Source organism: Salvia splendens, chromosome 12, assembly GCF_004379255.2.
Source record: "Salvia splendens isolate huo1 chromosome 12, SspV2, whole genome shotgun sequence".
NCBI lineage: Eukaryota > Viridiplantae > Streptophyta > Magnoliopsida > Lamiales > Lamiaceae > Salvia > Salvia splendens.
The window spans coordinates 9,911,754-9,924,155 of NC_056043.1; the positions used below are offsets into that span (position 1 = coordinate 9,911,754).

General features: G+C 34.9%; 1 protein-coding gene and 1 pseudogene across 2 annotated transcripts; both read left to right on the forward strand.

The window, feature by feature from the left end:
• The first annotated feature begins 356 nt into the window (after positions 1 to 356).
• Positions 357 to 3,364, forward strand: LOC121757511 (annotated as a pseudogene).
• A 6,417-nt stretch (positions 3,365 to 9,781) lies between these two features.
• LOC121758909 (WUSCHEL-related homeobox 6-like) lies at positions 9,782 to 12,325 on the forward strand. 2 transcript variants are annotated; one of them, XM_042154347.1, is made up of 4 exons: positions 9,782 to 9,955; positions 10,030 to 10,317; positions 11,428 to 11,507; positions 11,949 to 12,325. In XM_042154347.1, exons 1-4 carry the CDS (start codon positions 9,865 to 9,867, stop codon positions 12,246 to 12,248), a joined length of 759 nt encoding a protein of 252 aa, XP_042010281.1. In that variant the 5' UTR covers positions 9,782 to 9,864; the 3' UTR covers positions 12,249 to 12,325. The 2 variants fall into 2 exon arrangements, with proteins under 2 accessions (XP_042010281.1, XP_042010282.1); XM_042154348.1 differs by having other exon boundaries at positions 10,033 to 10,317.
• Positions 12,326 to 12,402: the final 77 nt, after the last annotated feature.

The window sequence follows — 12,402 nt, forward strand, 5'->3', positions numbered from 1 at the left end:
AAACTCACTGAAAGATTAGTTTTTTATTTGGATTGTAAAACATAAAATGTGTTAATCGGAGCAGGATACTAGCTAAAGGAGAGAGAATTAGTATTTCCTTTTTTTGGTTATTAATTAACATGCTGTTTTACTATACAAATTGAAGTTTCAGTTGGTTGTTCTTCATCGATGAATCCTTCCCTTTTAATATTTTGGTTTGTTTTGGTAGAGTTTTGATATTTTGACTAAATTTTGATTATGCTTGAATGGATTTTAGTGGAAAGCATAGGTGAATCCCCCCTTCTCCATACTGAGGCTTATATGTCACCTTTGGCAATCAGCGAATTCTTGACTGATTGCCAAATTTGCCATATTAAATGAGTCCCGAGGGTTCATTGAAGCTCAGTAAGGCCTTGAATGGAGTGCACGGGGTTCACTTATTGCCTCACTCCCCATTTACAGTTCAGGAGATAAAGCAACATAGAGAATTGAATCGGTGAGCTTGTGGAACTTCCAGCCTTAGCCGCAACCAACTGCCAGTACCTCTGTGAGTCTGTATTCAAATTTCACATTAATTGTTGGTCTTGTTTCTTTTGCACCAGTTTATATGCAAACTTAGTAGTAAATAAGTTATTCTGTTGCTAATCTTAGGTACATTGTTTATCAGGAAACTTTGGCAGGAAAGACCAGCTTTCCTAAGGCCGATCCATTGCTGTACTAATGGTACTTTAATCTAATTGAAGTTCTACCAACATTTCCTCATTTTCCTTTTGGCCTTCAGTTTCTGAACTAATAAGTTTTTTGCTCCTCTTAGGAGATAGAAGCCTTGCTGAAAGAGTAGTTAATGTGCTTACTTCACTTCCATTATTGCCCTCGGGATTCAGGCCCCTAGGTGATTATGTCATATTATCACAGATAAATTAGCAGAAAGGTAAAAAAAATTATGAGATTTGTTAACACTTTTTTCGGCTGGTGCAGGAGAAATCTTAATGGTAAAATATACGCGAATTCTCTAATTGGGGTAGGAGTTGCATCAAGTTTGTACCATGCTTCAAGAGGGGACATGGAGGAAGTATCTCAGATGGGCTGACTACACGATGATTGCCACATCAACATTGGTGAGTTACGATCTATCCTTAAAAAGAAAAAAGATCTAATGCTGCCCTGTTTATGTCTTGTTTCTACAAAATACGTTATGTTGCTGAGTGTAAAAATTGCCAGGAGCTAAATGAATATTTAAAAGTTGTTACAGAGTTCTGTTCGGTTAACACGTTTTTAGTGTAACAAGCTGTTTCATATTCAACTGTGGCACACTATGTTCAATTATAATTTCGTATACAAGATATAAATTTGATAACAAACGTTGATGAGTTCATAATATAATTCACTACTTGCTTGACGTGTCCCTGCCACAGAACACATTCCTGTGACCTATAGTTTGATAATAAGCAAGGTGTGTCGTTTCGATGAATTTACTAGTGTAGTATGGTGATTTGTGCTTTCTCGCTTCTGAACTTTTGCAATATTAAGCAGGAAAAAGTTTACTGAGTGCCCATACTCATGATTGTCTAGATACGAAAACCAGTCAAGAACCCATAATTTAAGAATGGTAACCTTCACATGTAAAAGATACTAGCATAAACGATCGCCTGGAATAATAAACAAAATAAGTTTTATTTAGGAACAGCCTAATCCTTTCAAAGAAAAATTTGTGAAAAATTACATGTATGTATTGTCATAAATTCTTTTAACGCTTTATTTTCTTAGCTCACCTTAAAGAACATACTTCATTTCAGTGTTTAACAAGAGCACTTAGGAGTGAGAACTCAATGTTGTTGATGGCCACATCTGCTCTGGTTCTACCGATACAGCCTCTGATGGTGACAACAGTTCACACAGGATTAATGGAGGTAGCTTGCATCCTTGTGTACAATGTTTTAGTCAATGGAGATTGTAGATGTTTCTGTATCATAGCATTGTCTGCACTTGGGACCTATTCTAGAGCTGCTTACAGTTTTCAGGGGAAAGAAAAATGTCTCCATTACAGAGGCAAAAGAGCACCATTTAGTTATGGTAACAACTAAATTATATAAAAGAAATCTTTTCACCAAATAGTAAATTTGGCATGCACCTTTTGTATGTTGCTCTAATTACTTGGCCCATTCCTACATAACAATGGATGATTAGAGGGTGACTTCAAAAATTGTATGCTCTCTCCCTCTCTGTTAGATTAGTGTGGGATGGTGATATATATTGCCTAGATTATGGTTAGCCCGGTGGCAATGTCTTTAGTTTGGAGGAGTTTTTTTTTTGTGCTAGAGGTAAAGAGAGATAAGAGTAGCATGACTTAATGACACCATGATATTTGTTACAAATGTAGAAGCATATGTTGTCGTCTTTTTTAGACTGAATATTTCATTCTCTATAGATATATTTTTGTTACTTTTTTTAAATATTAGACTCATCAGCCAATCTTATCTGCACATTGGAACTTAGAAGCTTGTGAATTCCGGGTCACAATCTTGGGGATCTTTTTTAATCACCCGAAAATATTATATAACTGTTAAGGACCATTTATTTTCATGGTTTGACCAACATATGCACAGCCAATCTTTCTTTCATCATAAAATTATCATATTTCCCAACTCATCATAGATTACACATACTAATGAGATAACGTTAATGACTGTTTCATTTCATGGTTTGCTAGTTATTTGTACGTGTAAGCTGTTATAATAGAAAATCAGAATTGTCTCTCTCCGTTCCCTAGTGAAGTTTGGGTTCCAATATCATGGCCTTTAACAGGTATGCCATCTGCTTATTGATTTAGGTTTCCTTTGCGAAGCGAGCTGTTGAAGATCCAGACCTCAGGGTGGCGCATAATGTGCATAGAATGTCGTCAGCAATAGGTGGCGCACTTTTCATTTGTGAAGACTATTTTTCCGAGACACCATACCTACACGCTGCTTGGCATCTTGCTGCTGCCGTTGGAGTTGGCACTTGCAACAAACTTTTGGATCAAGCATGCGCCTCCTAAATTGCCGAAAAATCATTTTGTACATGCATCTTGGAAGCCTTAGAATTTGTCTATAGTAGAAGCACAATTCCATTCACCTAAGAGTATCCATAACCACCAAGGATAACTGCACCTTGCTGCCTTTAGAGGAAGTGGGGAATTTTGGAAGGTGAAAATTAAATGAAAATTAATATTTTTTATTCCATGAGATTGTGGTTATGGGCTATACAGTTGATGTTTATTGAGCTGTAATTATAAAATGTTCACATTATATGATATATGCGTGTGGAATTCATTGTGTGTATGTACTTGAATGCAGTGACTGACATGTGGTCAAGAATCATCAGCTAAATGTTTACATTTTCTTTACTCTCTCTTCCCTAATTTCAATCTCTTTACTCTCTCTTCCCTAATTAATTTCAATCTCATCAGAATTTGTTCGTGTTGAATGCCATTAAACAGCACAATTTAGAAATAAAAGATAAGGCATTGATTTGTGCAGGTGTAAACAGTTTGAATATGGTTGAGTTTTGTTTGAAATGAGTGGCTCAAATCATTGATTTAAACATGGATTGTAATTAAGATAGCTTTAATTTCGGGTGGCTAGAATGAATGATCAATTTATTACTATTTCACTATCTATCAATGCTATAAGAACTCCCAAAATTACCACTAATCTTCAGCTTGGTCTAGTCCGCTAGTCCTAACAACATGAGTAATCACAATTTATTTGCTATTTTGGAAAAATTTTGTCGATAACATACCTAGGTATAGAAAGAAGTTGTTCATTTTGTAGCAGTGGCAAGAGATAATTTTATGTGTGTGAGAATTTTCGTCGGAGAAAGAATTGGAAATGGCTTATCCGACGTTGAAGTTTTTGTGAGAAAATTGTTTACTTTTATATAATTGCTAAGTACTAAATATTGTGTATAATGCCGAAAATTGTGTGTAGTTTCAACTTTCAAATTATACATTATAGGATGTTCGGTTTGCAAGATTGTTTCCGGGATTAAATTTATAGTGTGTTTGGTTCATGATATTTAACCCCACAACTCAATCCTAGATGGATAATCATGGGACAATTAATCATAACTAACCCTTATGACTAAAATAATCTCACAACTCAATCTTAGATTGTATCTTGATATTATTTTATCTTGGAAACCGAACACCACCTATGTATATATAATTTAATTGTCAGTTGGACCATTTTACCTCTCAATGCTCTTCACGTATTTACAATAAACACAGAAAAATCTAGATCTACATTTTTTTATTTAATAGATCGACAACATAATTTATATAAAATTTGGATTTACTTTAACACTACCCTCTTTATATACGGGGTGTGATCAATTGCTAACTTTCTTAAGTTGCTAACTCTGTTAATTCATCAACGTCAACGCAGTGTATTAAAAATGTCAACACGATGACATTAAAATGTCAATACATAATTTTGTGACATTTCAATATATTGTGTTGATATTATGTGTTGACATTTTAATGTCATCGTGTTGATATTTTTAATACAAGTGAGTTAGCAGAGTTAGCAACTTAAAAAGTTAGCAATATAACGCACCCATTTATATAATATGTATACAGTTGTTACAAAAGAACAAAAAATTATGTTAGGCAAAGAATTATGATAAAAATGAAAATATCTAAAGTAAAAATTTCCATCTCATTGGCGGTTATAAGTCTTGTCTTGTGACTTGGGTAGGTTTTGTAGTTCATTAAATTTTGAAATTTTGAAAATATAATTCATTATTTGATTGTTAGAAAATTTAATTCTAAAAAAGAAATACTAGTACTACTTATATAAATGGATTGAATTTAACGTCCTTCACATTTGATATTATTACCAAATTGTCGTTCACATAATTAGTAGTAGTAGTATTTTTACAAAATTGTCATCCATATAATTTTGCAGTCAATTTAAATTTCCCATTTAAAATAGTACTAGTATTCATTTAAGTTAGTACCAATATTCCGTTATAGAGAAATTAGAAGAAGAGCGAGGACCAAGTAAAAGAACGATTTGGGGTAATTAAGGAGATGATAAATTAATGACAACATTGAAGATAAGAATAATTATAATCTTGGTGTTGATATAACTTGTAGTATTTGATATGGTTAGTCGTTACAAAAATGGGTAGTAATAAAGGGGTGAAATAAAGAATATGGTTGCACGTGTAATTCTATAGTCTTAGCTAGGTAGCATATATAATTTGTCAATAATGATAAATCACTCTTTAACTAGCTGCACTAATGGCCAACTTCTTGGGTAGACAAAAACACTAAATTCTGGTGTCGATGAGTTCATTGACATTAATTCACCACAATAAAATCCACACTCCCATTCACACCCACACAATTTTACAAATCAAACCTGCAGATAACATACTGCTCCATCCGTCTCATGTTACTTGAGGCGTTTCTTTTCGATACAAGATTTAAGAAAGTTATGTTTAATGAGTTAAATAAAGTAAAATAAAGTAGAAGAGAGAATAAAATAAGAGAGATGGGAGAAAGTAAAGTAAAAGAAAGAATAAAGTAGGTGTGATTAGATGTTTTGTTTTAGTCAAAAAGAGAAATGACTCGGGTAACTTGAGACAACCCAAAAAAGAATAGGACTCAAGTAACTTGGGACAGAGGGAGTATTAAATATGCCACACAATATTCACTTAAAAAATGCGTTACCGATGGTCTCTTCAGTTGATGAATTACCACAGGACTCGTCGTGTCGTTGAAATCAGCGTTAATGGATAAACGACCATCGGAAAATATTACCAACAACGATTATCGACAATTCATTCTCGAATTACCGATGGACCAGGAGACAGTCGTAGATGGTGTTTACTGATAGATTGATGTTCGTACGTAAAACTTATTGATTCCCAACTGTTTTTTTCCCATTTGTAATATGTCAGTATTTGTATATTTCAATTTTTAGTTTATTTTGTTTGTTTGTTTACATAGTTACGCCATTCTATTTTTAACAAACCAAAAAATCTTAAGCAACGGTAGACGTAACCTAAAAAACTAACAAAGTATTTAGTGAAACAAAATCTGGTACGATTATATAATAATTGGAGTTTCTAAGACAAGGGTTTAGTGGTGCCAAATCTCAACATGATCGTTAGCATCGGCAGGCAAATGACTTTCTGAGTGGTAATACTATTGGGTAATGAGAAGTTGTGTTAATTGTTAATTAGGTACTCCTTCATCCGCGAATAAGAGTCTCATTTCTTTCTGACACGAATTTTAAGAAATGTTAAGAAAAGTGAGTGGAAAAAAGTTAGTGATTTATGGGTTCCAATTGTATATGTTACTGTAGTTTTTAAATGAAATGTGAGTGCAATGAGTTAGTAGAATGTGTGGTCTATACCATTTATATTAAAAATTAACTGGGAATCCTATTCGCGGACATACCAAAATGGGAAAACGAGACTCATATTCACAGACAGAGAGAGCATTTATCATTATGCTTTAAATTTTATGAAGATATTCCAGTCTAATGACTAAATAATGGTTATTCATTTGTTACTCATTTTTTCCGCAAAATAATGTCACATTTGTGATTTCGGATTATCCACAATTTAAAGTATTATTTACTTTTTTATATTTTTAATAAATGGCCTCACACTCCCTTAAATCATTAGATTCATAATCCATAGTATTTAACTAGTACTACTATAAAACTATTACTCTCTATGTTCCCAATGTGTCCCATTTTGACCTGGTGAGTTTTTAAAAATGTAAAGAAAAGTGAGTTGAAAAAATTAGTGGTATATGAGTCTTATTTTTAAATATTAGTATTATAATAAAATATGAGTAAAAATGAGTTAGTAGAATATGGTGTCCACTGTCAATGATAACAAAAATAAAATGAAACAATTAATAAGAGATGAACCAAAACAGAAAATTGGGACACATAATATAGGACACAAGGAGTATATAAAAAAGGTACCCACCTACCACTAACTTTAACTTCCATATTTTCTTCATATTTCTTAAAGTCCATACTGAGTCCAAGTAAGACTTTAAATCGTGGACGTAGGAAGTATGTTAATTAGTACAATATAAGACTTTGTTATTATTTGAATACATGCGTATATATAAAATGGTGGCAGTAGGGTAAAATTGGCACTCTAGTGCAGAACCAAGTTAGGTCGGAAAATTAAAATCAATTTGCATAATCGTAATGTATTCATACCTAAATGTGGTTGATTAAGCAATGGGTTTAGATAAATCCGTGAACAATGAGTATAAAAATAGGATGGTTAATGTGGAGGAAAAATTCTTTTTTTGGTAATGCATGTTAATGGAATTCCATTTTAATGAAGAGCTTTAGTTGTATTCCGATTTAGAGAGTGACGCACAACCGTTATGCGTCGTTCTGGGAGAGACGCATAACCATCATGCGTCGTTGTTTAGTGACTCATAACCAACTTACCTTTAAATCTTCCTCGGAGGTGAGTCTCATCCACTGTTAACACCGGTGCGGCCTTCTGGAATGCATGTATTGCAGGGCCAAATGGCCAGAAAACATAGTTGAACACCATTGTACGCTTCTGACTCAACAGCTCGTTGTGCTTCCACTCAATAATTGTGCCCAGATTCTGTGACTGGAGTTCAAACATGTAGCTTGGCAACTGCATAAAGAATTCCTCCCATCCACCGTATACAAACTCTATAGCATTTCTCTTTGCATACCATGCCTTCTTATAACTTATTAACACACCAAATCTGTCTTGAACATCAGCTATTATTGAGAAGACCTTGAAATCGGCACATTGTCGCACATGATGTCGAATCAACAGAGCAATCATTGCCGATGAAAAGTTAGCATGATCTTTGTTAGCACGATGGCCTACACAAGTATGTCGATCCTTCCACTTCCTAACTTCCCACATATCGTCATGCGACCTTTGTGTAACTGAAACCTCCCACTTACATTCCCTCGCCTTTTCAGCGTCGGTGGTGCTGATGATGCCTGCCCTTGTTACTGTCGTTCCTGCTGGAAATTTGCATACGGCATGCCACCTTCTTAATTTGCTCTCGACGACCTTAAACTGTTTTTCATTCCACAAACTCCACATAGTTATAGCAGTCTTCACATGTAGCTTGGAATCAAATTTTGTTCCCAACACAATCCGATGCTGCGCATTTTCATCCCAATACAAAAGGATGTGTTCATTACAACTAACATCATCAGATACTCCAGACGGACGACTTGGTAATTCACGAAAGAATCTAAACCCCCTAGGATTGAACTCCGGAAGTGGTTGTTCACCTTGCATAACAGGTTTACATGGTACTATCTCATCATCAGAAATACCATCAACATCATCAGCACCATCACCATCACTGAGATCGGGGTCTGGCTCTGTCTCAGATAGTGGCCTTGGCTCACCAAGATCATCTGCAACATCTACCTCATCGTTCAATCCAACACCAACATCAGCAACATCTACAACATCTCTCTGCTCATTCATACTACGATCAAAGCTCATATGCTCCACCCTCGCAGATGATCCAATACCACAATCAAAGCTCATTTGTTCAACCCTCGCAGATGATCCAATACCACAATCAAAGCTCATTTGTTCAACCCTCGCAGATGATCCAATACCATAATCAACAACTGGTGGGATTTCTAAACTCCTCACAGGTGAATACTCAACAAATAATTCAATACACCCACTTGAATTTTGAGCATTGTTGAACATATACATCACACTTTCATCATCACAAATCACAGAACTTGTATAACTCATACCGGAAGCAAAAAAACTATACATTGTCTCCATAATAATTCAATTGTGTGTTGGTTCATATCTATTCTCATCGCATCACATATCATTGCTACCAATTCAAAATAGGAAACACATGAATTTAATATGATGGAGCTCCTCACACGAGGTGGTTCATAACCAATACCCATATGTGGTAGTTGAACTACTCTACCACCCCAATACAAACTCACAAATACTTGCATGATTTCTGCATCAAAAATATTTAAAACAACAACAATTATGGACATTTTTCCTACAAGCCATAATTTTATAAATTTGGTAAAACTAACAAATGAAAGCAAAATAAACATGAATAATGATGAATGTAGCTAAATTGATGAACAAATTACCGGATCTTGTGGAGATAACGTTGGAAATCGCCGGAAACCCGAGAGAGGAAATGAAATTGTATTCTGTGCGCTGCTTCTGCCTTCTGTGCGTTAAAAGCTGACTGAAAGACGCACAACCAATTATGCGTCTTTGAACGACGCATAACCTTTGTGCGTCATTAACGAAAGACGCATAAGGGTTGTGCGTTTCATTAATAACGACGCATAACTCTTATGCGTCACTCCTCCCTTCGGAATAAATCTAACCTCCTACATTAAAATGGAATTCCATTAGTGGGCTATAACAAAAAAGGAAAGAACTCTTAATGTAGATTGCGAATACAAAAACGAAAATTAGAGAAATGTGTAAAAAGGAAAAGGAGAAGGCGAATGAGACAGTGGTCGTCATAAGGTCATCATTGTCACGTCGCTTTTACCATAAAAAAATCTCCCAGAATTTCACATCATCCATGTTTGTGTTCAGTTTCTCTCTGCCCCCCTTTTGTCCTTTTCACCTTCTTCTCTGTTTCGAATGTGAAATGTCAAAACAATCACACTCATACATCCACATTCCATACATACATGAATATTATTGCATGCCCTACTCAACTTCATTTATGTATATCCCCAATATAATAGTAATAGTAATACTATAAAAACACAAGTCTTTCTCTCGTCTTTATTTATAAGTCTTCATCTATATGTGTAGAAATAGAATACAACTACTTGTTACACGAACACAATGTCATCGTCCAGCGATCCCCGCGCGCTTCGGCCTCTGATGCCTCGCCCATTCCCTACTCACTTCTGCTTCCCTAAACTCCACTCATGGAGTAATTCATCAATATTATTACTACTATCATTAATTAATTCTTTATACACAATACTCATTTTTGTTATGTTGCAGCAGCAGCAGCAGCAGGTCATGAGATGAATAGAGGGGCAGCGCTGGTGAGCTCCAGATGGAATCCCACGCCGGAGCAAGTGCAGGCGCTTGAAGACATGTATCGCCGCGGTACGCGAACCCCCTCCGCTGAGCAAATCCAGCAGATTGCGGCCAAGCTTCGACGGTTTGGAAAGATCGAAGGAAAGAATGTGTTTTATTGGTTTCAAAACCACAAAGCCAGAGACAGACAGAAGAAGCGACGCCAGCTCGAGCTCTTAGCTGCCAACCACAATCACATCCCACAATCAGGTTTTTTCTTAAAACTTTGTTTTTATGAACATTAGGTTTAATGAAGATATGCTAAAGTAAAAGAGAGAAAAAAATAGAGATACGTTATTTTCATTTTAAGAAACGTTTTATTTTTAGTAGAACAACCAAGAAGTAAATTGTTTCATTTTTAGTGGAACAACCAAGAAGTAAAACGTTTCATTTTAATTTAATAGGATGGAGGGAGTACTCCCTCCGTCCCATTAAATATGCAACATTTGTTTTTCGGCACGAGATTTTATGTAGTGTTGTTTTGTGAGTTAATGAAGAGAGAGTAAAGTAAGAGAGAAGAAAAAGTAGAGAGAGTATTGTTTCTATTTTTAGAAACGTTTCATTTTTAATGGGACAGACCAAAAAGGAAAACGTTTCATTTCTAATGGGACAGAGGGAGTATATATTAAGGTGGTGTTCGGCTTTCTAGGTACCAAGAGGAGTACTCCATCCATCCCTCTGTAGCTGAGTCGTTTCCTTTTTTTTGGCAAAAAACAATAATTTTTCTTCTTTCTTACTTTACTCTCACTTACTTTATTCTCTATTCATCTCTCTACTTTTTTCCTTTTCTACTTTATTATACATTTAGTTAACTCACTTAACACAACTTTTCTTAAATCTCGTGCCGAAAAGAAATGCTTCTATTACAAAGGGACGGAGGGAGTATTATTTATGATTAAGTTGTGATTAATTATCACATGATTATCCATGTAAAACTAAGTTATGAGATTCAATCTCTTGAACCAAATACAGCACGTATTTAATTCTAAGATGAAAACCAAACAAATAGCATGCACACCAAAAAAATGTAGAAAATGCTCTTTATAGTATGCATGTTAGGGAAAATAGTTATTTTAAAACTTTAAAGTCCTTGAAGGCAGTTGGTGGGTGAATGTTTATGATGTTGATGGCACAGTAGCTAATGTTTAGCAATTCAGATTCCAAATAGAAAAATAGATTGAACATTACTAGACCCCTACACAAATAAAGTCCAATATGTTTTGATTTGTACGTATTCTATATTACTATTATTTTAATTTTAATTTTAATAAATTAAAAGTGAAGATATTCTGAAGATATAGGGGTGATTTGACCTTGCAGAATTAAGCAGGAAATACTTGGTAAGGGAGCATCCTAAGAAAGTGGCTACTATGTCAAATTGCAGCAGCAGAGCTTCAAAGGTAGTAGCATGTAGATTATATAGACTCCTATATATATTGCAAAATTATTTAGTAATAAGTGTGCACAAAAGTCGATAATATTTGACTTAGGAGACATACCCTATTTAATTAGATTAACATGGCAGCATGAAGGTCACAAGCTTGTATGCAAAACCATACTACCCTTTTGTATGATGGAGAAAGAATGAGCCCCAAAAGCTGCACACTGTCATGCTTTCTGTTGTCATCAAAAGATTCAAACATCTTGGACAGAGTGCATCTTCATTTACTCTTTTTTTTCTTATCAAAAAAATTAAAAACAAACTAGCTGCAATACTATGTTCTTTCTTTATCTGGATTGTGTTTTTATTAAACATGCATTATATAGAAATGCTATAGAGGAATCTAATCAAAACGCCAGTTTTTAACTCTTTCTTCTTCATCTTCTTCTTCTTTGTGTAGTACTATGGAGGAGAGGCACAATTGGAATTGCAGCAACGGTGTGTAACAGAAAATAGTAGAGAAACAAGCTGTAGAGCTAAGTTGGATTTGTCTTCTTCTCCCAACAATAAAGTTATTCAAGAAAATGGCCTCAAGAAGAACGATGATTTCGAATACAGGATCGATGAAAATCCAACGCTTGAGCTCTTTCCGTTGAGTCGCAATGGTTTGGGGACAACGAAGGAAGAGGTGGACGATGTTTATGTTTCAACTAAATTAGTTCCTAATCAGTTTTTCGAGTTTCTTCCGACAAAAAACTGATGGTACTGAGGACAACAAACATGTTTCATGTGTAACTTTGGTTTTTGCAGTAATGTTGAAGGTCAAAACTAATTTAACTTGGTGCAACTCAGCCAATACAAAACCATCCAAATCTAGTGTTTTTACTCGAATATAAAATCTCGACAGAATCCGA